Raw genomic sequence first — 27869 nt, 5'->3', positions numbered from 1 at the left:
TCTTGGGGTGCCCTGCCCCTCCTTATATATGTTGAAGGGGCGGTTTACATGACTAGTCCTATTAGAATTAGGATTACTCTATTACAAGTGGAGTCCTAGTCTTGCTTCCTTTGTAAGGGAATATTCCTTATGCTTTCCTCTTAAGTCAGCCCACCATAATACGAGCCGGCCTTCCATGAACCGTCTTCTTTGGCCACCGGGTCTTGTTGCTCCTTTGCTCCACCGTCCGGGTCACCAATGAGTCACCTGGCCCAGCCGGGTCATCAGTGAGTGGAGAGACGAACCGGACGGGTCACTTAGTGAGTCGCCAAGTCAGGGTGGGTCTCTAGTGAATCGCCAAGTCCGGCCGGGTCATACTTCCGGCCAGGTCATATCACGGGGTATATCCCCGACAGATACGTTGGAGACGTATCATACATACCCTCAGCCCCGAGGGAGAACTACTCCCTCCTCGTCATGGAGAGCGCTGGGATGATGAAGATGGCCACTGGAGAGGGATTCCCCCCTCTGACAGGGTGCCGGAACAGGTCTAGATTGGTTTTAGGTGGCTACAGAGGTTTGCGGTGGTAGAACTCCCGATCTAGGTTATGTTTTGGAGGTTTCAGTATATATAAGAGGTTTTGGCATCGCGAACAAGTCAGGGGGTCTCCGGGCTGTCCACGAGGTAGGGAGGCGCGACCCCCACCCTCGTGGTTAGCCCGGGACTCTTCTGGCCCAACTCTTTTACTCCATGGACTTCTTCTAGTCCAAAAATAAGTTCCGTGAAGTTTCAGGTCAATTGGACTCCGTTTGATTTTCCTTTTCTGTAAAACTCAAAAACAAGGAAAAAACAGAAACTGGTACTGGGCTCTAGGTTAATAGGCTAGTCCCAAAAATCATATAAAATAGCATATAAATGCATATAAAACATCCAAGGTTGATAATATAATAGCATAGAACAATCAAAAATTATAGATACGTTGGAGACGTATTAAGCATCCCCAAGCTTAATTCCTGCTCGTCCTCGAGTAGGTAAATGATAAAAACAGAATTTTTGATGTGGAATACTACCTAACATATTTATCAATGTAATCTTATTTATTGTGGCAAGAATATTCAGATTCCTAAGATTCAAGATAAAAGTTTAATATTGACATAAAAATAATAATACTTCAAGCATACTAACTAAGCAATTATGTCTTCTCAAAATAACATGGCCAAAGAAAGCTTATCCCTACAAAATCATATAGTTTGGCTATGCTTCACTTTCGTCACACAAAAATGCTCTCATCATGCACAACCCCGATGACAAGCCAAGCAATTGTTTCATACTTTAGTAATCTCAAACTTTTTTCAACTTTCACGCAATACATGAGCGTGAGCCATGGATATAGCACTATGGGTGGAATAGAATATGATGATGGAGGTTATGTGGAGAAGACAAAAAAGGAGAAAGTCTCACATTGACGCGGCTAATCAACGGGCTATGGAGATGCCCATTAATTGATGTCAATGCAAGGAGTAGGGATTGCCATGCAACAGATGCACTAGAGCTATAAATGTATGAAAGCTCAACAAAAGAAATTAAGTGGGTGTGCATCCAACTTGCTTGTTCACGAAGACCTGGGGCATTTGAGGAAGCCCTTTGTTGGAATATACAAGCCAAGTTCTATAATGAAAAATGAAAGTGACAAAACAAGAGACTCTCTATCATGAAGATCATGGTGCTATTTTGAAGCACAAGTGTGGAAAAAGGATAGTAGCATTGTCCCTTCTTATTTCTTTTTTTATTTGGCCCCCCTTTTTTGGCCTTTTTTTATTTGGCCTTTCCTTTTTTTCTTTTTTTCGGACAATGCTCTATTAATGATGATCATCACACTTCTATTTATTTACAACTCAAAGATTACAACTCGATACTAGAACAAAATATGACTCTATATGAATGCCTCCGACGGTGTACCAGGATGGGCTATGAATCAAGAGTGACATGTATGACAAATTATGCATGGTGTCTTTTCCACAAATACGATGTCAACTACATGATCATGCAAGGTAATATGACAATGATGATGTGTGTCATGATGAACGGGACGGTGGAAAGTTGCATGGCAATATATCTCGAAATGACTATGGAAATGCCATAATAGGTAGGTATGGTGACTGTTTTGAGGAAGATATAAGGAGATTTATGTGTGACAGAGTGTATCATATCACGGGGTTTGGATACACCGGCGGAGTTTGCACCAACTCTCGAGGTGAGAAAGGCAATGCATGGTACCGAAGAGGCTAGCAATGATGGAAGGATGAGAGTGCGTATAATCCATGAACTCGACATTAGTCATAAAGAACTCACATACTTATTGCAAAAATCTACAAGTCATCAAAAACCAAACATTACGCGCATGCTCCTAGGGGGATAGATTGGTAGGAAAAGACCATCGCTCGTCCCCGGCCGCCACTCATAAGGAAGGCAATCAAAAAACACCTCATGCTTCAAATTTGTCACACAACGGTTAACATACGTGCATGATACGGGACTTGCAAACCTCAACACAAGTATTTCTTAATTTCACAATTACTCAACTAGCACAACTCTAATATCACCATCTTTATATCTCAAAACAATTATCAAGTATCAAACTTCTCATAGTATTCAATGCACTCTATATGAAAGTTTTTATTATACCCATCTTGGATGCCCATCATATTAGGACTAGTTTCATAACCAAAGCTAACTACCATGCTGTTCTAAAATACTCTCAAAATAATATAAGTGAAGCATGAGAGTTCAACAATTTCTTCAAAATAAAACTACCGCCGTGCTCTAAGAAGATATAAGTGAAGCACTAGAGCAAACGACAAACTACTCTGAAAGATATAAGCGAAGCACAATGAGTAGTTGAATAATTATGCAACTATGTGAAGACTCTCTAAAAGATGGTGATACAAGTGCAATATGGGTGGTAGATAAAGGTTTTTGTAATCTGAAAATATAAAAGCAACAAGGTAGCAAGTGGTAAAAGTGAGCACAGACGGTATTGCGATGCTAGGAAACAAGGCCTAAGGTTCATACTTTCACTAGTGCAAATTCTCTAAACAATAATAACATATTTGGATCATATAACTATCCCTCAGCATGCAACAAAGAGTCACTCCAAAGTCACTAATACCGGAGAACAAACGAAGAGATTATTGTAGGGTACGAAACCACCTCAAAGTTATCCTTTCTGGTCGATCTATTCAAGAGTCCGTAGTAAAATAACACGAAGCTATTCTTTCCGTTCAATCTATCATAAAGTTCATACTAGAATAACACCTTAAGACACAAATCAACCAAAACCCTAATGTCACCTAGATACTCCAATGTCATCTCAAGTATCCGTGGGTATGATTATACGATATGCATCACACAATCTCAGATTCATCTATTCAAACCAACACAAAGTACTTCAAAGAGTGCCCCAAAGTTTCTACCAAAGAGTCAAGACGAAAACGTGTGCCAACCCCTATGCATAAGTTCACGAGGTCACAGAACTCGCAAGTTGATCACCAAAACATACATCAGGTGGATCGCGTGATATCCCATTGTCACCACAGATAAGCACATGCAAGACATACATCAAGTGTTCTCAAATCCTTAAAGACTCAATCCGATAAGATAACTTCAAAGGGAAAACTCAATTCATCACAAGATAGTAGAGGGGGAGAAACATCATAAGATCCAACTATAATAGCAAAGCTCGTGATACATCAAGATCGTTCTGAATCAAGAACACGAGAGAGAGAGAGAGAGAGAGAGAGATCAAGCACATAGCTACTGGTACATACCCTCAGCCCCGAGGGAGAAATACTCCCTCCTCGTCATGGAGAGCGCCGGGATGATGAAGATGGCCACCGGAGAGGGATTTGCCCCTCCGGCAGGGCGCCAGAACGGGTCTAGATTGGTTTTTGGTGGCTAAAGAGGCTTGCGGCGGTGGAACTCCCGATCTAGGTTATGTTCTGGAGGTTTTAGTATATATAAGAGGTTTTGGCGTCGAGAACAAGTCAGGGGGTCTCCAGACTGTCCACGAGGTAGGGAGGCGCGCCCAGGGGGTGGGCGCGCCCCCACCCTCGTGGGCAGCCTGGAACTCTTCTGGCCCAACTCTTTTACTCCATGGCCTTCTTCTAGTCCAAAAATAAGTTCCGTGAAGTTTCAGGTCAATTGGACTCCGTTTGATTTTCCTTTCCTGTAAAACTCAAAAACAAGGAAAAAACAGAAACCGACACTGGGCTCTAGGTTATTAGGTTAGTCCAAAAAATCATATAAAATAGCATATAAATGCATATAAAACATCCAAGGTTGATGATATAATAGCATGGAATAATCAAAAATTATAGATACATTGGAGACGTATCAACAGTGAGAGAAGACAGGGGGTGGGTAAGTAGTGGTGGGCAGGGCGAGTAAATATAGGGGGGTGCAGAGGAGGAGAAGAGTGACAGTCATGCTGTTTTAACTACATGCTCTTCAATTAGCCATGAACTTCGTGCTGTGCTTGACTCCATGAATTGTGTGCAGATCGAGGAGAGTAATGAGATGGAACAGAGGTGCTCCCAGCCCTTGACAACAAGGGCAAGCAGCCCCTTCACCCAATGCCAGACGAGGTTGTGCTGCCGCCCACCGCCGAGGAAGACCCGAAGACACCTGAGGGTGGCGACGACGAGGGCATGGAGGAGCCCCCAGCAACAAGAGCCGCAACTACGAGCACTATCATCAGGAGGATGGCCCAACTCACTTCTGCAAGGTTATCCTTGCACCGAAACTTGAGTGCATCCCCATGCCCCTGGACTTCACCAAGCACTTCGTCGCAGTGCCGACGGAGTTCAAGCTTAGGAACAACACCGACTGCTCCTGGAAGGTGACGGTCAAGTTGATGAATGACAGGGTGACCCTGGATCAGGGTTGGGCCACCTACGAAGCCGTTCATCAGATCAAGATCGGCTACATGGTGACGTTCAAGCTCCTGACTCCCGACACCCTCAAGGTCATCATCTTCGACGAGGATGGCTTTGAGGTCGTCAACAAGTGCGGGAAGCACGACGAAGCCTTCGCCGCCAAGGAGTAGGGCCGGGCCACCTCTTTCCAGCGTACTATCGAGTCTGCTTTGAACATGTTTATGGTTTATGAGTTGAATTGTTATGAAGTGTGGTACTGCTTATATCTGAATTATGCTAGTTGATGCTCTGTTTATACTCTGTTGTGCTTATGATGTGTGCTGCCGAAGTGTGGTGGTAACCTCACCAACTAGCCAAGAGGTTACCACACATCAGGCGTTGCATACAACCAAACACCATGCTTTGGGTTTGTCCACCAACATGCAGGCAACCAAACACCAGGCAGTGTGGTTCTGTCCATGCAGGCAACCAAACAACATGCAGATGGTGCATTTGAAGCTGGATTTGCATAGTCAAGTTGGGTGGAGAAGTGTATGCAATGCGAGTACTGTAGCGCACGGCAAACAAACACGCCCTATATGTACGCCTGCATGCATGTACTGATCGTGGCGTGTTTGGGCTCTTCCAGGAACGATCGATCCAACCAGCTATCGAGCCAGGTGAGACGGCTAGGGGTGAAATCGTCCTATAAAATATGATGTAGGGGCCCATACCTAGAAAAGGAGAGAAAACATGATTTGTGTCATTTAATCTAGGGAAACGCTTGAGTACAATGAGCCGGCCGAACGCTTCGGCCGGTCTCATCCATGCGTGCTGGTTACAACTAATCAAATAGGGAGGGCCCACCACGTTATCTCTTTCCCCGTCCCCTGCGTCCTTCTCCTTCCCTTTTCCTGGATCCCTTTTCTTTTCTCCTAACCTCCCCCAGCTGCCATGGAAGTCTGACCCGGCGATCTCCTCCAGCGAGCCCCCCTCTTCTTCTCTGGTGAGCACCCCCGAAGCCGACCCCCGAGCCAGTGTCCTCCACTCGATTTCCCCGCTATCAACTGCATTTCCTATTTGCTCCGTGGTGCCCGGAGCTACAACGGGCATGGACGACGAAGTTGCGTCCATGGTCGGAGCTGCATCCAGGGCCGGCGAAGTTGCTTCCATGGTCGGAGCTGCATCCATGGCCGGCAACGCGCAATACTACGGTGTTGTGAGCCTGTGACAGGAGGCCGCTCCCCTGGCCGTGGATCTTTTGTTGTTGCTGGAAACAACATTTTTTTTGGCTACCACCGGGTTGATTTTTTGCTGGAACTAGTATCCATTCTTGTTACCATCGTTTTTCTGTTTTTGTTGGAACCAACACATTTCTGCTACCACTGTATTTGAGTTTTGCTGGAACCAGCGCTTAGTTTTGCTATAACCGGCTTTTCGAGTTTTGCTAGAACCAGCGACCACTCCCCGGCCATGGCCCAGCGATGCCCAAATGTGCTACGACCGGCGACCAATAGTGCGACAACCGGCAAGCAAATTTGCTACATCCATTTTTTATGACTTAGCTGCGACCCCCGGCGACGGTGACGAAGTTTTGCTGCATCCATCGTCCTTTTTGCTATGATCGACGTGAAGTTTTGCTGCAACCATTCATGAGTGATGACGACGCCCTGAGCTGCGATGGCGACAACATTTTTGTTGCATCCATCGTCGTCTTTTTCTATCACCGGCGTTGACGTTTGCTCTGACGTTGGCTCGTCATTGGAGGTGGAGCTGCAAACATTTTTTTGGAAGGTGGAGCTGCTGGACGGTGCTTCCTACAACAGCGATGATGACGGATCACGTACAACCACAACCTCCACTCTTTTTGCTGTGCTTCCATGTGCGTGGGAAGGAAAGCTTCGCTGGGAGAATCGTTTTCGCTGGGGGAAGAAGATAAGGCCTAAACGGTCTGGATCGGACCAAGCGGACGACGGCGAGCACGCCGGCGAGCACGCCGGCGAGCTGCGGCCGTCGCCACCGGAGCTGCAACCGCAAACCGCAGCTGTTGCATGCGTTGAGTCAGCCGCAAATACAGGCGACGGGTGTGGCGACCGGCAACCAGGACGACTGGTGACCATGACGACCGGCAAGCGCGTGCGGCCAACGAGATGCGGAATCGAGCGACTAGATGCAGAATCCGTCATAGGGGCGTGCGTTGACTGAAACAGCAGCTGCATCGAACGGTTATCCATGCACCAATCGGATGGCTACGGGTATCACCTGCCTTTAATCTAGCTCTCAATCAAAGGTGTGCCATCTAATCAAATTAAAAGAAAGATGTGTCATCAGATCAAAGTCCGAGGAAAAATGTGTCGTATAATCAATTTGCTCTGTGGGATTTGAACCTACGACGTCAAATTTTGAAGACCCACGTTCTACCGAGTATATACACGGATGTGCCGATTCTGAGCTGCTCTGACCTCACCAGAGCAGCTTGGAATTGGATCCAAAACGCTCCGGATGCCCCTGACCTGGGTCTCCTCCTTTTCCAACGTCCTCGAATCCAAGCTACCCGCCCAAAGGGGCAAACCCATAATAACCCCCTACTGCACGCCCAAATGCTCCGCCGCCGCCGCGCCCCGCTCCTCCTCGCGGCCGCGGCGGGCGCGGCGCTGGCGGCCACGTCCACCGCCTCCCCTTCCACCGACGGCCTCGGCGCTCCCTCCACGCTCCACGGCGTCGCCCGCTCCTCCCGCGCCATTTACACGGTTTGCGAAATGCCACGTCTGCTCTGGAACTGACAGTGGCTGCCCATGCTCACTTTTGCCGATTGACTGGTTGCTTCAGATTGGCTTCGTGGTCCTGGACTACAAATACTCGCTGCGGGGGCTGGTTCCTGGGTCGGCAGATTACCGGGGTAAGCTCTCCGAGGTATGTATTCTGCACGGGATGGTGGTGTGCCGCTTGCGTGCAAGCTTGTTACAGCCTTACAGGCGAAGGGCATGTGCAATTTCGTTTGTTGGTTCTCGTGCTGTGATGTTCTTAGCAAAAGAAACTAAGAAAGTGATTCAGGATTGGCAAGTTTGCGCTAGATGGTACTGTAGGTTACAGCGGCCCGGCCAGAGATTTCTGGTTGTATTGTTCAGAACAGGACTCCGTTTCATTTTGATACGACATAATACTTTGGACTAGCAATTCGCCATATGAATGTTACTCTTGGTTGGGAGAGGGGGGTGACTTAAGATGGTTTTGTGGGCAAAGTATATGTTGCCGCTTAATTGTGCTAGATACCCGCATCTAATGAATTTGGATGCACTCCTTACCTATTTGAGACGACATCATGAGTGGCTATGGGTCATTTCAAATGTCATGGCCTATTTTCCCTTGGTTTTGGATGAGCTATCATGACATAATTTTAGTGTTCTCTTATGCAAACGTGTAATTACATCCAGTATTTTGCTAGATGTGTAGACCTCTTCCCTTTTTCACTCATTTTTTGGAAATCAATTTGCACAATATGATGCTCTGATGCCCTATATGAGTAGACCATGTATTCTAGAACTCGAGTTTTGTCAGATCAGAGTTACATGCTGTACTGTATTTTCCTTGCCTGTTGTAGGTTCACTTGAGGTCAGCAAAAAAGCTACTTAGACTATGTAAAGTGAACAGAGGATTTTATGTAAAAGCTGGTCAGTTTGTTTCATCACTAAGACAAGTACCAAAGGAGTACATATCTACTCTCTCCTGCCTGCAGGATCAGGTTTGCTATAACTTCTACCTACCCTGCTGTTGGTGTAAGGTCATATATATATACAGAAATATTCACTTTTACATTTTCATTTTTATAATAACTCAGGCAACTCCATGCAAATATCAAGATATCAAAATAGTGATTGAACAAAATTTTGGCAAGGATTTACATGACATGTAAGTATTGAAATTTCATGCTTTTTTAATCATCAGTGCTGTGATCATTGGAAAGTGCGTTGTAATCTGTTCTATTTCAGAAGAAAAAATGTTGTATTTGCTCACATTGTAATTCAGTCGTCTATTTAGAATGATTATGCAGGCTCAAGAACTTATATATGCATTATGCATAGCTGAAAACGCACTTGAGCGGAAAGGGTTTCACATCCTTTCAATGTAACATGGGATGACTAGTTGGCTACTCTGTTGTGGGTCTCTGTAATCAGGATAGAATGTGCTTGTATTTGCCACTGTGTGATTTGCTTCTTTTGAATCTGGCCATGCTGTGAGCTCTACAGTTCACTTACTATCTTTTGTCCAGCCTGTGTTAAGTGCTTGTTTCTAACTTGTGTACAATCATAATTTAGATGCTTAGACAGTGATGAGTTTGCCTAGTGTTAACATTAGTTTACTGTTAGCATCATCTTCGTGCCATTTGCATTATTTGATGACTACAAAATGCACTGAATTTATATAGTGCAGTCGGCCAATTTGGTCGTGTTCAAACTAGTGATGTTGATTTTAGCGAACCGTCCATACGGAGGATAAGCTTGTGTATTTGTATAATCTAGATATCCCCTGGGCTTACAATGATAACCGAGAGCTTGCGTCAGTTTTACTAGCTCTAGCTCATGTTTGACTGACATGTTCTGTTTATTTGTCACTTAATCTTTTACAAAAAATGTTTAAATATTAATATGTGAGTACCAGATTCCTGGAATTTGATGAACATCCGATCGCTGCTGCATCAATTGCTCAGGTTCATCGAGGTCGGTTGAATAATAATCAGGAAGTAGCTGTAAAGGTTAGATTACTGTTAACACTGCACCTCTTTCCTGTTCTTTTTTTTGTTTGTTTGAAATGTGTAGTTTATTTTAGGTCCTAAAATTGGTGTATTTTCCTTCCAAAAGAAGTTCAGTGTAATGCCCTGTCGTCCACATGAAATAACATTTATGTAAATAGGTGAAGTATGTCCAGAAAGACATCATCACACTGTAATTCTCATGGTTCCAATAGTAAATAAGTAGAGACATAGCATTTGGGCAAGATATCCACCATCCAGAGTTCTAGCTTGTGCATGAACCTGCCACGTTTTTGTCCGCCAGTAGGATTTCTTTCTTGGTGAGGCATCTACCATATTTAGGCGTGTGGACCTGTACGAAACTCTGAACATCAAATTGCTGCGAGGACAGCTAAATAATTAATAGCTTCTCACTTTTATCAGGTAGTTGCAGTTTTCATATTGTAGTCATTTATCCAACGTTTATATAAGCTTAAATTCACGTCTTCACATTTCTCACATTTAAAAGTGTAACAAAGGTGGTCAGATGGGTCAACTCAAGGCTATAATTGTTACATAAGGTCATAATCTCTAACCTTACCCCTGTGAAACTTTTATGAGCTGATTTTTAAAGGAAGTAGCTAAGGGCCATCCAACGGTATAAACATGAATATTTGTTAGTTGTCACAGTTCTTTTCGAGTCAAAAGATAAGTGTGGTATGCTGGGTTCTTGGCAAAAAAAGGAGTTTTTATGTTGTTGTTTTAGTAAGGCAGCAAGTATAACAACATAACCTAGTTTTGTAATGGAATAACAAAATATGCTGAATTAAATATTTGTCCTCCGTTTGTTAGACATATCCTGCTATTACCATATGCCATTTTTAGTTGATTTCAAACTTGCCCTGTAGCAGCTGTAAAGCCTGCATTGACCTGAAAAGTTATCCTTGTTGATTCCACGTGTATCAGTATGTTTGAGGAATTTCATCCTAATTTTGACATTTAGGTTCAGTATCCTGGGTTGGAGCGGCGAATGAAGCTAGACATAATGACTATGTCTCTCTTGTCAAAATATGTCTCTTTGGTATGTAACGCATATGTCTCTCTTGTCAAAATATGTCTCTTTGGTATGTAACGCATATCAACTTTGGGCTTTCAGTTTATTATGGCAAAGATAATATTTCCTACTTGCTGCCCAAAATATTTGACTGGCTTAGTTTATTCACTTCGTTTGTACCTAATAATGTTAAAAAGGCTTTGGGCTCTGCCGCTGGATACATTTCATCCAGAATATTAATTCAACTACTGGGTTTGTTAACGATCATGATTGTTGTTAAAAAGCAACTTTACTTGAAGTACTGCTCCGTGCAGCAAAATTTGTGTAGTGGAAAAGAGACTAACATAGTTGAAGTCCTTGATTTTCGCTGACTAGCTTTATGCTAGTACTCCCTCTGTAAATAAATGTAAGACATTTTGGCAGTTTAAATTAAACTGCCAAAACATCTTACATTTGTTTACAGAGGGAGTACTTCATTAAATGTTTCAGAGGGTAGTTGCCACAATTGGACAACATAAAAGCTCATTGATGAAAAAAGACATGTGCAGCTGCATGTTTTAGGCTTGACTTGTTCCGCTGCATGTTTTAAGGAGGGATGTATGGGTCAGTTTCTTTTGTGGCATCATTGATGAAAAAAAGAAGTCAAACATATCCTTCAATCTAAAGCAAGTCATTGCTTTTACCTTGTAGCATGCCGTTAGTATGCATTAGGCAGCAGTGAACAGTTGGTGGTTCGCCATAACTGGACAACTTAATAAGGAAAGGGTTGAATGACTCTTGTCGGTGCTACATTATGATCGGATTTAATTTTATCATGCTTGTCTGTTTTGTCATGTATTTAAATTAAATCTTGAGTTAGAACAATGTGTTCGAACTTCCTTGAAATACTTTATTAGTGTCTCATTTGTGAAGTCTAAATTGAGCTTTTCTTTTGGCAGATCTTTCCTGATTATAGGTTTGAGAAAATATTACTTGAATTTGAGAGAACCATGTCAATGGAACTGGGTAAGTGGTTGAACATTTGTCCTCTCTCGCAGTTCTGTGGAGGCATTATTCTAGAACCATCAAATATTGCATTCATTAAAGATGGCTACTGTTGTCTATCCATCAGTTCTCGACTCCTCATTGAATCAAAAGAACAATAGTCTAGTGTATCCATAAGTGGGCCTACACACATCAAAAGGAAAATTTCATGGTATGTAACATCAGTTAAAAAGGAAATATTCATGGTATATAACATATGAGTTACCTAGGTTAACTGCATTGCAAGTTATCCTTCCAATTCTTTAACTGCGGCGTGATAGTTTAAAAGTTGGAACGTTAAGATGCATCCTATTCCTCATCCCCCACGAAGTTCCTTGTACTGTTCACATGCATCTAGCTTTGGCTCATCTGGGACTTTGGACCTTACAGAAATTATACCACGTGCATTGATGCTTTGCAGATTTTACCCAAGAAGCTAAGAATTCCGAGAGAACTGCAAGATGCTTCAGGAAAAATGATGTTGTCAAAATACCTCATGTGTTTTGGGTATTAAGCATCCAACTGTGATCCTTACTGTTTAACTGTTTTATTACATCAACTATAAGCCGAGGAACAAAAAACAAACCTTATGCAAGTAGACTGTAGTCTGTTCTTGACACAAAGCCCAGCCAGTGTTACTTAAGCTGGTAGCCCCTCTCTAGAAAGTGTTGCACATCAAGGTTTCAGTGTGAAACCTAACACAACTAAAATGCTTGTGCGCTCATATGGTAGTTTGGTTACTCCAGCACGATAAGCATAGATATTGAATGTTTTGTTAATGCCAATGTGATGTGTTGACCCCCGCACTATCAGCCTATTACTAAAGCATGATCTGGCCTGCCGAGCTCTTTTTTAGTGCATGGATGAGGCCAACAAACTTGCATTGTTATAAAAAATACTTCCATTTGCAAGGGCAAGTTCTAGGGTAAGTGGTATCAGATTCTCTTGTGCATATGGTGCGAAAGATGGTCCTGAAAAACAAAAAAAGATTGAATAGCATGGACAGAATCTAATCTAATTTTCAATTGCATACACTTCGAGCAACAAAATGGACGAATTCGGTTGAAAAGAAAATAAATGATAAAAATTGAAATAATGCTAATTTCACCGAACTTGTTTCCCCTAACATGAGTCGAGTTTCAGTTGAACTTTACAAGATGCTTGATTATATCATGACCGGTGACCACTACTAATTAGATAAAGGTCAATTCTTTCATGTCCATCTGAACAACATTTTGAGGAGAAATGCAATTAGGAAAGGGTGCACTTATAGGGTACGGCCTCAATCCCCATTATGAGATTGAAATTTGGCGCAGTGGTAAAGCTGCTGCCTTGTGACCATGAGGTCATGGGTTCAAGTCCTGGAAACAGCCTCTTACAGAAATGTAGGGAAAGGCTGCGTACTATAGATCCAAAGTGGTCGGACCCTTCCCTGGACCCTGCGCAAGCGGGAGCTACATGCACCAGGTTGCCCTTTTTTTTAGATAACAACTAGTTTTCAGTATTTACTAATTTAGCATTCGATATTTGAACTTCAAACCATTGTTAGCTTTATTTAGAAAGATATATACAGGCGGAGATAAGGTTGTGGGATAGAGCAAGAGCGATAGGCCTGCAAGCGTAACTGCCCGCAGAGCTTAGCGCCTAAAGGTGTGGTGTGGGTTGTTATAATTTTTTAGCTGCGTCCTTTTAAATGCCTTTTCTATCTATCAATGCATCGACATGCAAAGCTTTTGTCTTCTCTTGAAAATAAAAATAAAATAAAATAACTAGCAAAATCATTAATTCGTTCAATTCTCCACATTACATGGTCAAAACATATACTGACTGAAGTAAGGTTGTATTTGACAGTTGAACCTCATGCTGATAGTTTAGGTGCCTCACTGTTACTTCTTTTATTTGAGTTTGCTGGTGCATAAGATGTTAACTGTTTAGGTTTGTGTATAGCAGTTTGTGACTAGTTGAAGCTGTTGCAGGAACTGACAACCAAGGAGGTCTTAACAATGGAATTTTGTACCGGCCACAAGGTAAATGTTTTTTTTAAAGGACAAGGTAAATGATTACTCCTTGGCTGAATCTTACAGGCTGTTTTGGGGCTTAATTTACAAATCATTGGATAACGTCTATTGTTTGTGAATAATCCTTGAACTAAATGGAAGATACTGGGAAGAAAAATGGGGGATTCATCCAAACATAAGAGAGAGGAGGAGAGCATTATCTCTAGTTAATGGAATATCTGAAGTGGCTAATAATGGAGGAGTACATTCACATAACCTCTTGTGTTACTGTTGTGACAGGTTGATGACTTGGACTTCCTAAGGAAGGCAGATATCAGCCCAACAAAGGTTTTCTTAAGACTCACACCTAAAATGGATGTATCTATTGTCCAAGTAATTTTTTTTTGCGCACATGCTTTGACAATAACTAGAAGCAAACTTCAGACACACATAGAAGCAAACTTCAGACACACACACACACACCACCAACAAAAAGTGTGCCTCGAGTTCGATAGTTCTCATGTATCATCATTTTTGTTTACTATGCTTTGTATGCCATTCTTGTACCCCTGTATAGTTGACACTTATTATTGGTTATAAAATTCACTAACAAGGAATTATATAAACAAGATTATATTTCCTAAAGGATGCAAAATAATGGTTCTTCTAATCTATTTTGCTCACCCCTTCATGTTCATTTATTTGATGTTGTGCATGATATGAATTTTTCTCACTGACCTGCTATTTTGTACGTGTGTGTTCTCTTACCTCTATATGTACCTTCCAGGTAGCTAAAGCATTAATCGAACTGTTTGGTGAAATGATATTTATACATGGTTTTGTTCATGGTGATCCTCATCCTGGAAACATATTGGTTTCTCCTCGAGGCCAAGGGAGATTTTCATTAGGTGCTCCTTTTGTTTTGTGACATGATATTTTCTGCTTGTCTATATTCATTATATCATAATGGCTGGGTTTATTCAGCTCTTCCTATTTGACAGAATGAACTTGTATTGCTTTTAATTGGTAAAATGGTGCATACTTTTACAGTTTTGTTGGATCATGGCATTTATAAAGAATTGGACCCAAAGTTTAGACTGGACTATTGTAAGCTGTGGAAAGCATTGATATCGCTGGATGTGCCAAAAATTCTGGAGTTAGGTGAACAGTTTGGTGTCGGAAAATATGCAAAGTACTTCCCTTTAATATTCACTGGAAGGACTATATACAGGTAAACCTTTTTTCACTTCCACCACAATGCTCAAATATTGCAATGTTCTGTGGACTTTTCATTATGGGGCAAAAAACATGAGAAAAGTCATGTTCAACGTTAATAGGGAAATTCTTATAATACACTAATTTTCTTAAGCAACGGATGCATATAAGTCCACACTCGAAAAGTTAGGAAATTATTTCTGATCAGGTAGCTCATACAAAGACATTAAGTTTTTTTTATGGCAACCTAGAATAGACAACTTAAAAATGAACACCAGGCTTTTTATTTATTTACGTCAGCCATGCATTGGTTTCATATTTTCTTAGTACTTCTGCCATGCATTAGTTCGTATTGCTAGACTTCAGCCATGATTTTGTTACATACGCTTAGTACATCAGCCATGCATTGAGTAAAGCCAGCTTGGTGTTTCTCATTTCTCGAGAAAATGCAAAAAATGTGGCGCCTCATTATATTGGTAGAGCTGGAAGAAAGTAATGTGCCATCCCAAGTGGGTGAGAGAGAACCAGAAAAAGGCCCTAGCTAACCATTGGGCAAGAGCAGTGGCAACTGCTTTCCACTTCTCATAACCCAATGCATTGCGCTGGATTTGATCGCCCCGAGGAACAAACCAAGCTTGGTATCTATTCTATACCGTAAATTTTAATACATATCCATGTTCTGCTTTACATCAATTCTAAAGTTCAATGATTACCATAGTAATAACTAGAGTCAGGAGAACCCTCGTGACATGCTTATTTTAGGCACAATACAGTTGCTGACTGGATAATCTTGATGTGCGAGCCACCAATGACCACAGGGACAGCAAAGTTTAGCTAATAGCTTCGGTTCTCTCATGGTGAGTCCCACTTGCAGGTGTGGGCTAAGTAGTAAAGTCTAACCTTTCCAAGAGAGTCAATTTAAGTGCTAGAATCTCATCGCTTAAACATATTTATTGTATTAAGCTCAGTTCTTACAGTTTTACTTTATGGGCTAGGCAGTGACGTGCAACAAGTTACTTATTAAACAGCCTTTCATGTCTAACTGTTGTAATGCTCACCAGCAAATCAGCTCTTGGAACACAAGTATCTGGTGAAGAGAAGACACGTATAAAGCAAGACTTGAGCTCTCTTGGAATGGATGATATATCTTCATTTATGGAATCCTTGCCGCCTGACTTTCTGGTCATACTTCGAACAGAGTAAGGAAAATCTTTGTAGAGCACATAACCTTGCTACTATTTTCTCACTCATTTTTGTTGTTTGTAATGTTATTTGTGATCTCAATTCAGTGGACTATTGAGGTCCATTTTAGGGAATCTAGGGGCCCCACGTCATGTTCGACTTCTTGCTTATGCAAAGTGTGCCATATATGGCCATGAGGAACAGTCCAGATTGGAGTCTGGTATGTCTCAGTCAACTTTCCATGCTTATCAAAACTGGTTGAGCCATTGGCTCTTGCCAACATCCTAGTTAGTCTTTTTTTGTTTGCGGGGAGATCCTAGTTAGTCCGATATTCTGATTTCTCTAATATAGGTGCAATCAACCGTCTATCGTTGCGAGTCAAAACAAGCATCAGCTATCTCCATCTGAGGATACTCATTGGTAATGTACAACACCGCCGCCCCACCCTACATCCACCTGATGTTACCAGTTTGCCTACCACATGCTAATCTGCTCTGACCTAGAAAATCCTACTTTCAGAACTAGCGAGGTTGTTGGTGCAGTTTATTGACTACAAGCATAAGATCAAGGACAAATTGAGTTGGATGCTCCTGAAGATAAGTCGAGATGTTTTGGGTTGGTACAAACCTCTGATGTGATGTCCTGCAGCTGAACAAGTTTGGCAAATGGGGGGCAGGAAGCAGGTCGTGCACGTCTGAAGGGAACTCGCAGCTGGATTCAGCAAATTGTACAATTACTACCTCCATACCAAAATATAAGACGTTCTTGTAGGCTAAATACGGAGGTAATAGATGGCTGGACGCTGATGCTACTAAGTTTGTGTTGACTTCTACTTTTATGTACATGTGGTCCACATATATACTCTGCTAGAAATTTAGATGTTTATCAGGAGTAGTACCCTGTGTCAGTGTCACCCTTTTTTTTTCTGCGGGGGAGTGTCACAGAGAGAATTCACATGTCCCTCAAGAAAAAAAAAGAATTCACATGCACGTACAGTCTACCTGTTATGTTTGACTCGGAGTGGTAAGTATCATGTCAGTGATTATTGTTACCTCAAAATTTTTATTGTTTTTAAATTTATTTTCCGCAAGGCACGACTTCCACATATGTTATTCCATGATGAAGCTCTGCAAGCATTTGAATATTCATCAATGTTTGCCAAAATAAAATAAGATTTATTTTATTTTATTTTTTGGATTTTACTTTTCATCCGAGCTCATATGAGCTCAAGCTGAGATAGGCCGCGTCCGCGTCCTGTATTTTGATAATTTAACCTTAAAACTGCTCTCTCTCTCTCTTGATCCATTCATTTTTCTTTCAGCGAACTCTCCATATCACACGCGCGTGGCGACATCCGACATGGCTGTTTAGCCATCTTTTTCTTTTTCTTTTTGAGGCTGTTTAGCCATCGGTGGGAGGACGATATTTGCTCAAATCCATTCTATGTTCACGGGCCTCAAATTCTGGGCTTTTCGTCCGGTCAGCCAGTCATCGGCCCAACGACACACCGGGAGAGCTCAACAGACGGTTGGCCAGACCCTAAAAAAAAAGGGGGGAAGACGGCTGGCCGGAACCTGCTCGCTCGTCGGGACTCGGAAGTACCGAAGAATCCTCGCCGCTTGCCGATCAAAGTCGCGACGAGCTCACCTAATAATATTCCACCTCTCCCTGGAGGCCACCCAACAACCTACCACATGGCCATGGCCGTATAATACTCCACTGCAGAAGCGAGGCGCTCGTGAAGGCGACGTGACATCCGGGGTAGCCACCAGCCAGCAAGCCCAGTCCAGCGGCCGATCCGTGATCCGTGTTGGAGGGAGGAGGGGACAAGATGCGGCCGCGGCTGGTGCTCTTCGGCGACTCGATCACCGAGCAGTCCTTTGCCCCCGGCGGCTGGGGCGCCGCCCTCGCGGAGCAGTTCGCGAGGCAGGTACGTCCGCAGCGCCCCTCCCCCTCGCCGGTCGCGCCGCCGCCGCCGCTACGCGTGACGTCGGGTTTTTGCTGATGATTAGGCGGATGTGGTGCTGCGCGGCCTCAGCGGGTACAACACGCGCTGGGCGCTGAAGGTGCTGGACAGAGCCATGGAGGGGGCGGCCGACGGAGGCGCGGACCCGGCGGCGGTGACGGTCTTCTTCGGCGCCAACGACGCCACCCTGCCCGACCAGGTGCAGGCGCACCAGCACGTGCCGCTCGGGGAGTACAAGGACAACCTACGCGCCATCTCTGCGTACTTCAAGGTTGCGGTCCTGGAACAGGAATGCTGCTCAAGCTGATTTGCTTCTTCAGCTACTCATCTGTGGTTTGGTTTTGCAGAATAAGTGGCCCTCCGCCGCCGTCATACTCATCACCCCTCCGCCGATCCACGAGCCGGCGAGGATTCGGTAACTGATAGCCCCCTCACCTTGCCGATATCATACTTTTACTGCTTTATTGGTGGTCAGGTCAACCAGGATCCACTGGATATCCTTATGGGTTTCCTTATGTTGATTCCCTTGTGGCTTATGGGTTTACCTTTGCTGTATTCCCTTGTGGGTTTCCTTTTTCTATATTCCATATACCATTGTGGATGCGGGCAGTCACTTGTGTTTGCAGTGATTTATGTCAATCAAAACTGTTTATCTCAACCACAATGTTAAGAAATTGGGCTGAACTTACTAAGTGTACACAGTGTGTGTTTAGTATTCGGCCTATGTGCATCTATTTAACAAGTTCATTAGGTTTAGTTCCTTGTGTGTTCCCTGTATTTTCAATCGAAATTGCGACAATTTCAACAGTGTGGAGTGTGCTATTGGGCTTTGTATATATCCTGTTATCCAGTTGCCAGGTGGTGGCCTGTGGTCTGGCCTGGAGATTTCTTCCAAGCAAATTATATAAATTGTACCTTTTGGCAAAGCAGATTCGCATGCAAACCACACTTATTCCATATCTTTCCATGCAGAGACATATATGGAGATAATGACCCTTCAAGACAGCCTGAAAGAACCAATGAAGCTGCTGGCACTTATGCACAGGCGTGCATAGCTGTTGCTAAAGAATTGGGTCATCCAGTTATAGACATCTGGACGCAGATACAGCAATTTCCTGATTGGCAAACGTCTGCATTAAGGTACAAATCTCCTTCCAAATTGTAGGCAAAGGTAGATCATGCAAATCTGTTTGAAGAACTCTTATACCTAATGTTGACGGTGCAAAGGCTTAATAATTGCGAGATTATTCATTCTATGAGCTGCTTTCTTTGCTGGTTATGAAAATGGCCAGATAAGATAAAAATGGTTTTCTACTTCTGTTGAATGTTAAAAAAATAGGTGTAAATCCTCGGGCAGACTGTTGCTCAGAATTTGCCTAACATTTTCTATCAAAAACAATGCAATTAAGTGAGGAACTTGTTTATCATGTGCAGTGCACCCCAGACCAGAATTCACCATTTTGGCTGTTGGCTATAATTTTAGGCCACACACACACACACAAAACGTTTGTTATGTTTGGCATTCTAGGTAAATCAAGAATCACAATTATGCGAATCAGGTGGAGCCAACCTATAGTGCTATTGAACTTTGCCAAGTGATGTTCTTGGTTATATAACGAGACTGAGAAAACAAGCTAAGAATTAGTTGATAATCTGCATCCTGTGATCTCATCGTAAAAACAATGATTATAGCGACACATAAATCTAACTTAATATTCTACACCATGAATAATTTTCTAACATCTGCAGTGTAAAACAAAAACCTGTAAATAGAGCAAATTATATGCTCTCGCTTTTGTTTCTCTAATGGAAGCTATTGAACACTTCTTCTTTTAGCACGCTAATTTTTTTCCACTCTCCTATAAAATATAAAAAAGAAGATTTTGTATTGCATGTTCTCAGATACAGTAGTATATAATCTGCACGCTTGTATGTCTGAATGATCTCTTACCATTTGCTAATAGCCATTAGTCTATGTGCTTGAAATAGCTTGAAACTTCAGAAATACTCCCTCCGTAAAGAAATATAAGAGTGTTTAGAACACTACTTTAGTGGTCTAATGTACACCTTTTCCAAGTCCTGTTCTTCATCCAGGAATATGATAATTGGTCATCAATTGACCAGTACGTTAGCAGAATATTATATTCATCTCTGCTCTTAATGCCCTAATGTTCGGTATATAGTGGTTTTGATTATATAGTATTTTGCCGAAGCACATTCTGAACTAGTACGATAACTTTGTTATATCATGCAGTGACGGGCTACATTTCACCCCGTTCGGGAACAAAGTTTTGTTCGACGAGGTGCTGAAGACACTGGAAAGTGTTGGTTTCAGCCAGCACAGTCTCCGGTCCGATCTCCCTCTCTTCCATGAAATTGACCCCAAGGACCCACTGAAAGCCTTTGAAATTTGAAGAAGGTATCCGCCGCATGGTTGGATTCCCAGAAGGAAGGCACTATGGCTCAGCTTTAGTTCTGAAAACAAGCTATGTTCGGTTTGGTGTCTGATTTGTTTTCTAACTTGGATATATTGTGCCGATGTTCTATGTCTGCAATGTTTGTGACTTGTTTTGAAGATGTTGCAATTTGCATGTATTGAAGGCAAGTGAAAATGAGTGAAACATAAATGGACATCTTCTGCTGTTCGTTTCGTATGCAAGAGGCACAAATTTACTTCTTGTTGAGGCATGGATTTGCTTCCCGTGGAGGCACGTATTTACTTCTCCTAGAGACACGAATTTACTTCCGCAAGAGGCATGACTGTGCCTCTCGAAAAAAAGAAAAAAAACATATTTTTTTCTCTTTCGTGAGAGGCACGAATTTGCTTACGCAAGAGGCGAAAAACGCGGTGTTTTCCTTCCGCAAGAGGCACAACCGTGCCTCTCAGAAAGGAAAAATGTGTTCTTGGATCGGGTTTTTTTGTGAAAAAAAAAGTTTACAGAAACCTATCAACACGATCTAGTTTTGAAGATCTCGACACGAGGATTCATTCCAATGATGAAAACGGTTTGATATTTGAACGCACGGTTTGAGAGATAAAGCGCATTGAATAAACGAATCTACGGGAAAAAAAACTCCCGGGTTACAAGGCACACTGCATATGCGCCACTTGCCGCAACCTGAAACACGGGAGTGACCTTTGCAAGGAGTACTACTTAATTAGTGCTTTGTTGTGGCCCTTCCCGCTTACATGAATTTTGACAGATCGAGCTTCAGTAATCCAGAACCGAGGCCTAAATTTGCTCAGGATGAACAAAGAGACTAAACTTGCTCGAAAGAAAGAGGGGATTGAGGGGAGCTTCTGAATTCATGTACACGTTGCGTCAAATTATCGTTATTTCGTAGTCTACACAAATTCATTTTTACGAACCTTCTAAAAGGTTTTGGTCATGTATGTTTTCATCTTCCCTTCTATTGTGTTATACCAGTTTTTTTGGAGTTTTTTTTACAAAATGTACAATTTATTTATAAAGTGTTCGAATTTTAGAAATGTTTGCATTTAGAAAATGTTCTCAAATTTTTAAAACATATTTTTTTCAAAATAGTTAGCTTTCCTTACAAATGTTCCCTTCTTAAAAATATGTTAAAACTTTAAAATTATTCCCAATTTTTTAAATAATGTTAAGTTTATACAATAGTAAATAAATATTTGTGTTTTCCGAAAATAAAACCGATTGAAAAGAGTTTCTTAAGAACAAAAAAAAATCGAAAACCAGATACGGCAAAAGGCGAAAAGTGATGCAACCTTCGGAACAACAAACTAGGGATAATGGGCTGGCCCTTCCTGTGCAGGAGGCCGACATTTTGACGCATGTGCGTCAGATAGGAGTTCCCCTATTTAGCGCTTAAGGCGCCAAAAAAGTTACTATGGTAGTCACGGCGCTCACAGCTCGTTCCTCTGACCGCGACCCAATAGTGTTCACGCACGGCCGCTTGCTTATTCGCTTGCATACTCGTTTTCCTTTCAGGCTTTTGATACTTAGAGGATTTGAAGATTGCAGTTGCTTGTGTCACACGGTCCAGTGCTTCTCCTACTTCACGTCAGAGAAGCTGCAGATGGTTAGCACTAGAGGGAGATGCCGCAAAAATCAACGTCAACGGCAGGATTTCTCGCCATGGTAATTTGGGTGCGGTTACTGCTATTTACAAGGATATGCAGGTCATTTTCTTTGGAGCTTCCTTCGTGATCTTGTTGACCCAGTGAATCTAGAAGCACATGCTTGCAACGAGGTGCTCGGGATCTCAATCTTCAGAAGTTGGTGATTGGTTCGGACCTTCCTTGAGATCATATCAAATATCAACAAGGGTGTTGCAACCTCCTACTTGATGGTGCTAAACGAGATCAATCATAGGAGCAGAGATCTCGTCGAAGTCAGTTTCCACTTTGAGAATTGGGAGTGCAATTTGGAAGCACACGCATCAGCTAAGGTTGCTTCTTCTCTCACCGTAGGCCGTCAACTGTGGCAAGGGACAGTAGCATGTATTCCATATGTTCTAAACTTTGAATAAAATCCCTAGTTCACCTAAGGAAAAAAACATGAATCAATTTTCCCCATAAATTGGTGTAATTAAAATTTTCATGGATTTAAAAGAACATGGATTCAAAAAGTGTTCCAGATTTTTTTAAAACTTGAATTTGAAAATGTCTTTTTAAAAATAATAATAATCAATTATTATAAATATTTTTGAATTTGGAAAAAGTTTCACAAATTTGAAAATTTTGTTTGCAAATTTTTAAAAAGTTCATGAATTTAATAGCTATTCATGAATTTTGAAATGTTCAAATATTTTTGAAAGTGTTCATGACTCTTTTGAAAAAATAAAAATAAAAAGGTAAAAAAAAATTGAACAAAACCGTGTAAAAAGCAGCAAAAACATAGAAGGAAAAACATTGAAAACCGGCCAGAAAAATTGGAGGAAAGGTTCCCGAAAACGATGAAAGCAAGGCCAAATGGATCGGCCCACTTATTGAACTACCATCCGGATGCGCGCATGTGCACTATTTACAGAACCAACTCTAGTTGGCGCCTTAAGCACCAAATAGGAATTTACGTTACTAAGACGCGAAATGCTAGCTCATCACCTTAGAGCAAATCTTGCAGAGTCTCCATATTTGTAGCTCTCAAAACACTTTTGGAACATCCTCCATAATTTTCTAGAGATTGCGAGGGCGATGTGCAAACATATAGTACAACATGAACAAATGCAGGGCCGGGGTCGGGGTCCTTGTCGACCTTCTCGCCACCAAGGAGTTCCGCGGCGACGTGTCCTCCTGAAGTGATGATGTCGCGTGGTGGTGGTGGCCTCCGATGGCGAGAAGTAGGCGGAGGATGAGATGGTGGTGGCGGAGGTGCGCATGAAGTTGGACGAGGGTGCTCACATGGTGCCCGGCTGGGAACACCGGGGAGCTACTGTTGCAGTGAAGCGCCGGCCACATCTCCGTTGGTGTTTCACTTTCTCCTCCGTTCGGTGAGTACTTTTTTATGAAGCTTTTTGCTAGAGAGATTGTCATCAGTTGCTTGATTTTCAGTGCAACAGGGGATACTGACTGATCTAAAACATGGGGAATTTCAGATTTTGGTTTACTAACACTCACATGGCAATTTCAGCTTATACACACGGCAACTTAACAACTGATTTTACACATGGAAATTCCCTATCTTGGCATGGCATTTTGTTTGTTTGATACCAATTCATGAATCATGGCAGTTTTAGAAGTTATTGGTTCACTCTCAAATTTCTGACATGATGATTTTGGTTTATCTTTTTTACATTTTGAAATGTTTGTAGGAAGAGAGAAATTGCCATAGGTCCCATAGCATTTCAACATGTCTCCCCATGGAAGTGTAAGAATCTGTCCCATGGCATTTAAAAAAAAACTTTGCCATGTTTCTTTGTGGAACAAATTCCCTAATTCTGCTTTTGCCTTACCAAATTACCATGGCATTTTTATTTATTAGACCTCGGTAGGTTTATCATATATAGCATGGCAATGATATCTATTTTCAGATCATTCCGTTTTGATCATATGTAGCATGGATTTTTTATGTTTTTTCTGCAGAAAGCACCCTAGATCAGTTAAGTATTACCAATGATATAACATATGTAGCATTTGAGTCCCCGGAGAGTCGACCAGATACACAAGCCGCCAAGAGCTGAGGGCACGCTACCGCTATTGTCATCACCGCTCTCTCCCAGAGCCCACGTGACATTGGAATATGCAGACGGACCATCTGCAAGCGGAAGTTTTCAAGCTAGCCACGGTGAGGCGGCATGATGCATGCATCATCGAAAACACTCCAACATCTCCCTCGTCAGCAGATGATACGTCGATTTTGCATCATGTTTTTCTACTATTATTTATAATATTTTTGGTCATTATTTCACCTTATGATGCAATTCTAATGCCTTTTCTCTCTTAATTTGAAGATCTATATGAAAAAGGAAATTACCGGCAACTGAAATTCTGGACCTAAAAGAGCTACAACAAATATAGCTATTCTATGAAGCTCCAAATGATCTGAAATTTCACAAAGATTTTTTATTGAATATATATTAAAATACTGAAACAAAGAATCATCAGAGGAAGGCCATTTGTTGCCCACAAGGCAACAGGGCGCGCCCTGATGTCTTATGGGGCCCATAGCAGCCCTCCGGTGCCCTCCTTCTACTATATTCAACCTTTTGACCCGGGAAAAAAAAAAGAAGACTTTCGGGACAAAACGCCACCGTCTCGAGACGGAAACTGGGCAGAAGCACTTTTCCTCTCCGGCGAAGAGATTCCGCCAGGATACTTTCCTTTGAGAGAGGGAAATCGAAGTCATCGGCATCACCAACGATCCTCTCATCGTAGGAGGACCAATCTTCATTAACACTATCACTATCTTCTCTCAAATCCTAGTTCATCTTTTGTATTTAATCTTTGTCTCAAAACCTTAAATTGATACTTGTTGATTTCTAATAGTGTTGATTACATTTTGTAGTTGATGCTAGTTGGTTTTTTTGATGGAAGGCTATATGTTCAGATCCTTAATTCACAACATGACTCTGATCTTGAATATGAATATGATTTATGAGTAATTCCTTTTGTGAAGTATGATTGCATAAATGGACTAGAGTTTAAAACGAGCACGTCCGGACCCTGATCGGCCGCATCCGCGCATGTTTAGGGGCTAAGATTTTCTAAGTCCGACCATGTACTTAGATGGTCTTGGGCGGCTCTGTGACAGTGGCTTCTCCTCGTAGCTTCACCGGTAAACTGAGCGGGCCCCAAGGAAGGGAGGATCTAGCTGGTGGCGCACAGACGGCGACGAGACGCAGATCGGTGGCGGTAGTAGTACTACACGCAGCAACTGTCAGCTGCCTCGCTGGCTGCACCGCCCGCAAAGCCAGACAGACACGCACACGCATCCAAAGGTGGACGGATCCATGCGCGAGCCTGCCTGTGCGTGCCTAGGGACCGGGACCCCTACCCCGTATGGGCTACTGATCCCTACGGCCTAGGTTCATTAGACTAACCCAACCCAGATGCTAATCAACCATTCAACCAGGCACTACGGATTATCCCAACATAAAGAAAATGATGAGCAGGTAGGGGATCAGTCCAGACGCAGCAATTTAACGGCCTACTTGTACGGCAAAGATCTCACATCATCACATCAGGATGGGACGGATGAAGTTTCGCTACGCACGCTTGGCTTGCCTACATGATCTTTTCTTTATACCCTCACTGATACTGTACTGGTAATACTACTAGTACCTTGTTTAGTCTGTGGCCGCGCATGCAGTTGCAGGCACGGGCACATGCGGCGCAGAGACGGAGAGAGCGCTCCGATCAACTTTGGCCATAGCGGCGTCGTTGGCGTCGCCGATCTGCTTCCCGTCCGGCTTACAATAACCCTGCCCCTTGCGCTGCTGATTGACTGATGCCCCCACGTACTACTAGTACTACTGCGTTGCGCCGTGCGTGTCGTGCAAAGAGGGGACTTAACTTATCCCCAGCGTCTGATTCGCTGCGCTTCTGGGAAGAAGCAAAGCAGGCGTGCTGCATCTGCATGCACGGCTGCGTTGGTGTGTTTACTTGTCTTCACGCGCTCCATGCTTAATCCGCTCCTTTTCCACTACTACTGGTGATCTAAACAGACTAGTCTTTGATATTTCGAAGCAGCTGCATGTGTGCACCTGCTGCATGCGCAAGAGCACAAATGCACGCCCCTTTTGCGCTGCAGATCAGCAGGGGCCTCAAGCTTTATACAGTAGAGCCAGATGGGCTATGCTCCTAGCTTGAGCTAAGATAAGATAGGGCAGGACAGTTTGTCAGTCTCCAATACTCGTTTACAGTACGCATGCTTGTCTACAAACAGTTTTGATACCCCGCAAAAGAAAAAGAAAAACAGTTTTGATGTTTGGGGATCTTATGAAGATGCAATGCCGTGTTTCTTGAGAGAGGATCTGTGGCAGTGGGCGGACGCACTTAGGCCTCCTTTGGTTTGGTTTAGAGGAATTTCATAGGAATTCTAGAGGATAGGATTCTTATTGGATTTTTTCCTTTAGAGCCCTTTGGTTCATAGGAATGGATTCCTATTCCTACATATGATTGGTTCCTATCCTCCATATTTCATAGAAAAATAAAAAAGAGCCTAGACTCAATGGAAAAATTCCTTTGGTGTCAACCAAATGACATCTTGTTTCCTATTCCTACTCATAGAATTTGAGATACATGTTATCTCATTTCCTACAAGATTCCTATTCCTATGATAATCCTATCCTATGAACCAAAGGAGGCCTTAGACTGTGGCCTGTTTGATTGCCTCGTGATTCAAGAACTGGTTTGCATGACAACATTTCATAGTTTTTGGCAGCTCCACCCACCCAACCTCGCATGCTTTTTATTTAACTTTCAAATTTGGATCCATTATATCTTTTGAACCAAAAGTCCAATTCATGTTTCGTTTGATTATTCGTATTATTTGTGATGAGGGCTTTGAAAGAAGACCACTTTTAAATATGTTTTGATAAGTTTTTCAAACTCCAGCAAGTCTCAATTATTATAACTTGATAAAATAAATAACAAATTCAACTAGTTTCAAATATTAGAAGTTAAGCCCTAAACCCCGAACTTGGTAAAAATTGGTGAAACTTATTATTATGACTATCAAGTTTTTATAGTTGAAACTTGGTAAAGATTTAAAAATGTATCAAAACATGTTCAAAAGTGGTTTTCTTTCGAAGCCATCATCGCAGGGAATACAAATATGCTAACGAAAAATAAAATAGTACTTCTGGTTCAAAAGATATAATAGATTTAAATTTGAAAGTTAAAAGAAAATACATGAGAGGTGGCATGGGTGTTGCTGCCAAAAGCTTGCATGCATGGCCCCCGTGTGCAACAATTAAGGATTAATAATCACATAAACGAGTCTACTAATCATGAAGCAATCATGTGGCCACCAAGGTGCGTGCTCCTACACCTAGGCACCCCGGTGAATTTTCGGTAATTCTTCGGTACTTTTAACATCAAAGACAACCAGATGGGAAACACTCCCCTTGGAGCTCATATTCAAACATCTTCCATGTTGTCCTTAATAAACATGACACCATATTAAACGTATACATTTTTCCACCAGTTGTTTTGTTTAGACGTGATAATTTGGTTGGGCAAAAGTAGTGGAGTGGAACAAGTTGCTTCCACCTCTCATTGACAATAATATATATTAAGAGTGTAATGAGTTCCGGTGCATATGCGCCAATAAGGGTATCAAAATTCGGTGCACAAGAGTCTTGAGCATAGTGATGTCTCAATCATGAATA

The 27869-nt window shown here is 42.4% G+C and overlaps 2 protein-coding genes across 5 annotated transcripts; both read left to right on the top strand.

The window, feature by feature from the left end:
• Positions 1–7376: 7376 nt before the first annotated feature.
• Positions 7377–17173, top strand: LOC119267548 (aarF domain-containing protein kinase 1-like). 4 transcript variants are annotated; one of them, XM_037548947.1, is made up of 16 exons: positions 7377–7643; positions 7723–7792; positions 8495–8635; positions 8732–8802; positions 9553–9646; positions 10632–10703; positions 11615–11681; positions 12121–12206; positions 13676–13726; positions 13997–14044; positions 14484–14604; positions 14747–14927; positions 15973–16110; positions 16201–16313; positions 16445–16513; positions 16613–17173. In XM_037548947.1, exons 1-16 carry the CDS (start codon positions 7396–7398, stop codon positions 16729–16731), a joined length of 1689 nt encoding a protein of 562 aa, XP_037404844.1. In that variant the 5' UTR covers positions 7377–7395; the 3' UTR covers positions 16732–17173. The 4 variants fall into 4 exon arrangements, with proteins under 4 accessions (XP_037404844.1, XP_037404843.1, XP_037404847.1 ...); XM_037548946.1 differs by having other exon boundaries at positions 10626–10703; XM_037548948.1 differs by having other exon boundaries at positions 7418–7643; positions 7723–7806; positions 10626–10703.
• A 483-nt stretch (positions 17174–17656) lies between these two features.
• LOC119267547 (GDSL esterase/lipase At5g45920-like) lies at positions 17657–20711 on the top strand. The gene is made up of 5 exons (XM_037548945.1): positions 17657–18023; positions 18106–18330; positions 18407–18474; positions 19032–19199; positions 20314–20711. Exons 1-5 carry the CDS (start codon positions 17925–17927, stop codon positions 20471–20473), a joined length of 720 nt encoding a protein of 239 aa, XP_037404842.1. The 5' UTR covers positions 17657–17924; the 3' UTR covers positions 20474–20711.
• The last annotated feature ends 7158 nt before the right edge of the window (positions 20712–27869 follow it).

This window comes from Triticum dicoccoides, chromosome 3A (assembly GCF_002162155.2).
Source record: "Triticum dicoccoides isolate Atlit2015 ecotype Zavitan chromosome 3A, WEW_v2.0, whole genome shotgun sequence".
NCBI classification, from domain to species: domain Eukaryota; kingdom Viridiplantae; phylum Streptophyta; class Magnoliopsida; order Poales; family Poaceae; genus Triticum; species Triticum dicoccoides.
The sequence above is the reverse complement of the archived record's forward strand: the minus strand, read 5'-3'. Positions and strand labels throughout refer to the sequence as shown.